The following is a 1,871-nucleotide window of genomic DNA, read 5'->3' as shown; positions in this document are numbered from 1 at the left end:
TTTTTTTTTTGTCATGCATATTTTATGTAGCAATACGAATATTAGTCATACATAAGATATTTATTTCAAGCTTTAAGTTAAATACTTTGCGTAAGAGTTAAGGGATTGTTTTATCGAAATTATAAAAAAAAAACAAAAAAAAAGAAAAAAAGAAACCAAATGCCACCTACTATAGAGTTAAGGATCACGGGTACAAATTACTCTAGAAATAAATAACCACGCATCAACAAAAAAATTATTTGGCGCCAACTGAACATAAATATCAGATAAGAACTACAAAATTTGATTGTCAGCCAGAAGGCAGAAAGTACCTCATATGAGAACTCCCTCTGCATTGTTGAGGGCTTTTCTCACAATTTTAAACTTATCACTGGCCGCTTTATTGGCTTTCACAAGATACTCCTTCACAAAGAATTCAATCCCCTGTCGAAGATTTTCGAGCTCGGGGGCGACAGCCCCACGAGTAAATACATTCCATACAACTTTGTCAGAGTATTGAAAGATGGCCTCGAATAGCATCCGAAAGTGCATTATCCTTTTCGGAGTGAGCTGCTTGATATCATTCAAATCTACAGACTTCAAAACTGCAACTGAGAGGGTGAAAGAGGCAACCATTTCTGCTACAAATCTAGCAAGGTTCATTGATCTAATAAGCTGCATTGTCTCCAAATCTTTGAAGTGGTCCCAGAGGCAAAACTGTGGAAAACGCAGCAGAATCAAAAAAAGGTTTTTTCACACCAAGCAAAAAAGAAAGGTTTTTTTTTCATACCAACCATAAAAGCTATATGCATTGATTGAAAGAGAGAGGGAAAAAGAAACATTGGAGTACATGAAAACTTTTCTTCTGTAATAAAGTTCGCTATACAGTGTCACATTATATTTTCACATGTAATCGTATTCAATGTCTGTCACATGCATAAGACTGATGCAAGCTTTCAATTGTAAAAAAAAAAAACGCTTTTGTACAAGTTAATTTTGTGCAAATTACTTTCAACTCTTCCCTTGCGCTCCTAATTTCATCTTAATCCCAAAAGGAAAAGAGTATTACCTGTAAGGTGAATTTATGGTTTTTGTCATGTTCACACAATTTAGAAGCCAGGGCAGCGTAATACTTGTTGAACACTTTCTCTTGTAAACAGCACTCAACAAGAACCCGCATAATCTCTCGGTCCTGTCCACCCACATGTAACGGTAAATATTACCAAGACAATAGAAGACAATCCCAATAAGGATAGAACAAAATAAACAAATGAAATAAAAAAGAGCAGCACCTGCTTTCCTGGCAAGTCCAACCTGAGAAGCTTCTCAAATGCATCAATGTAATCGTCGCCACTCATTATTATACAAAAAATTGCCTTCCTAGCATCTGTGTTCATCCTCTGTGCCGCAGCAAGCTGCAACATTTTCTGCGCTTCAATAACCTCTTTGTCAATGGTGTTGGCAACCTCTTCAACATCGTCTCTTGTTGAAGCCATTTCCACAGATGACCACCACTGACCCTTCTTATCAGGATCAAGCAGCTTGCTCCATTTGAGACCTCTGATCAATATTTCTTCCACTCTTAACTGAAATCAACAGAACCAAATTTAACAATACAAAAAAGCAGTAATTTAACAAAAACAAGAAATATATATACTTGTCCGGTGTACTAAACATCGCACGTATCATGGCAACTTTTTGTGTCTCGGTAAATTTCGCTTTTAATGCATTAGCCCTTCTTTGATCTAACAACCAAATTGACATCTCAAGTAAATTTCGCGGGTATTGTTGCTTGTTCAAAGAATCCGATTGTGTGCACTTGTAAAACAGGGAAGTTATATAGGTCAGAATTTGAGTACAGTTTCTGTATATGGTTAGTTTCCTACTTGGTG

At 36.4% G+C, this 1,871-nt stretch overlaps 1 protein-coding gene across 1 annotated transcript; it reads right to left on the bottom strand.

The window, feature by feature from the left end:
- Positions 1 to 167: 167 nt before the first annotated feature.
- Positions 168 to 1,565, bottom strand: LOC112094727 (nucleolar MIF4G domain-containing protein 1-like; the record flags this gene model as incomplete). The annotated part of the gene is made up of 3 exons (XM_024176394.1): positions 168 to 696; positions 1,049 to 1,171; positions 1,272 to 1,565. Coding segments are annotated over 3 exons (801 nt in total), but the record flags the coding sequence as incomplete, so codon positions are not given.
- Between the last annotated feature and the right edge of the window lie 306 nt (positions 1,566 to 1,871).

The sequence above is a fragment of the Morus notabilis genome, unplaced genomic scaffold, assembly GCF_000414095.1.
Source record: "Morus notabilis unplaced genomic scaffold, ASM41409v2 Scaffold11058, whole genome shotgun sequence".
Classification (NCBI taxonomy): domain Eukaryota; kingdom Viridiplantae; phylum Streptophyta; class Magnoliopsida; order Rosales; family Moraceae; genus Morus; species Morus notabilis.
This window is presented reverse-complemented; position numbering and strand designations above follow the sequence as displayed.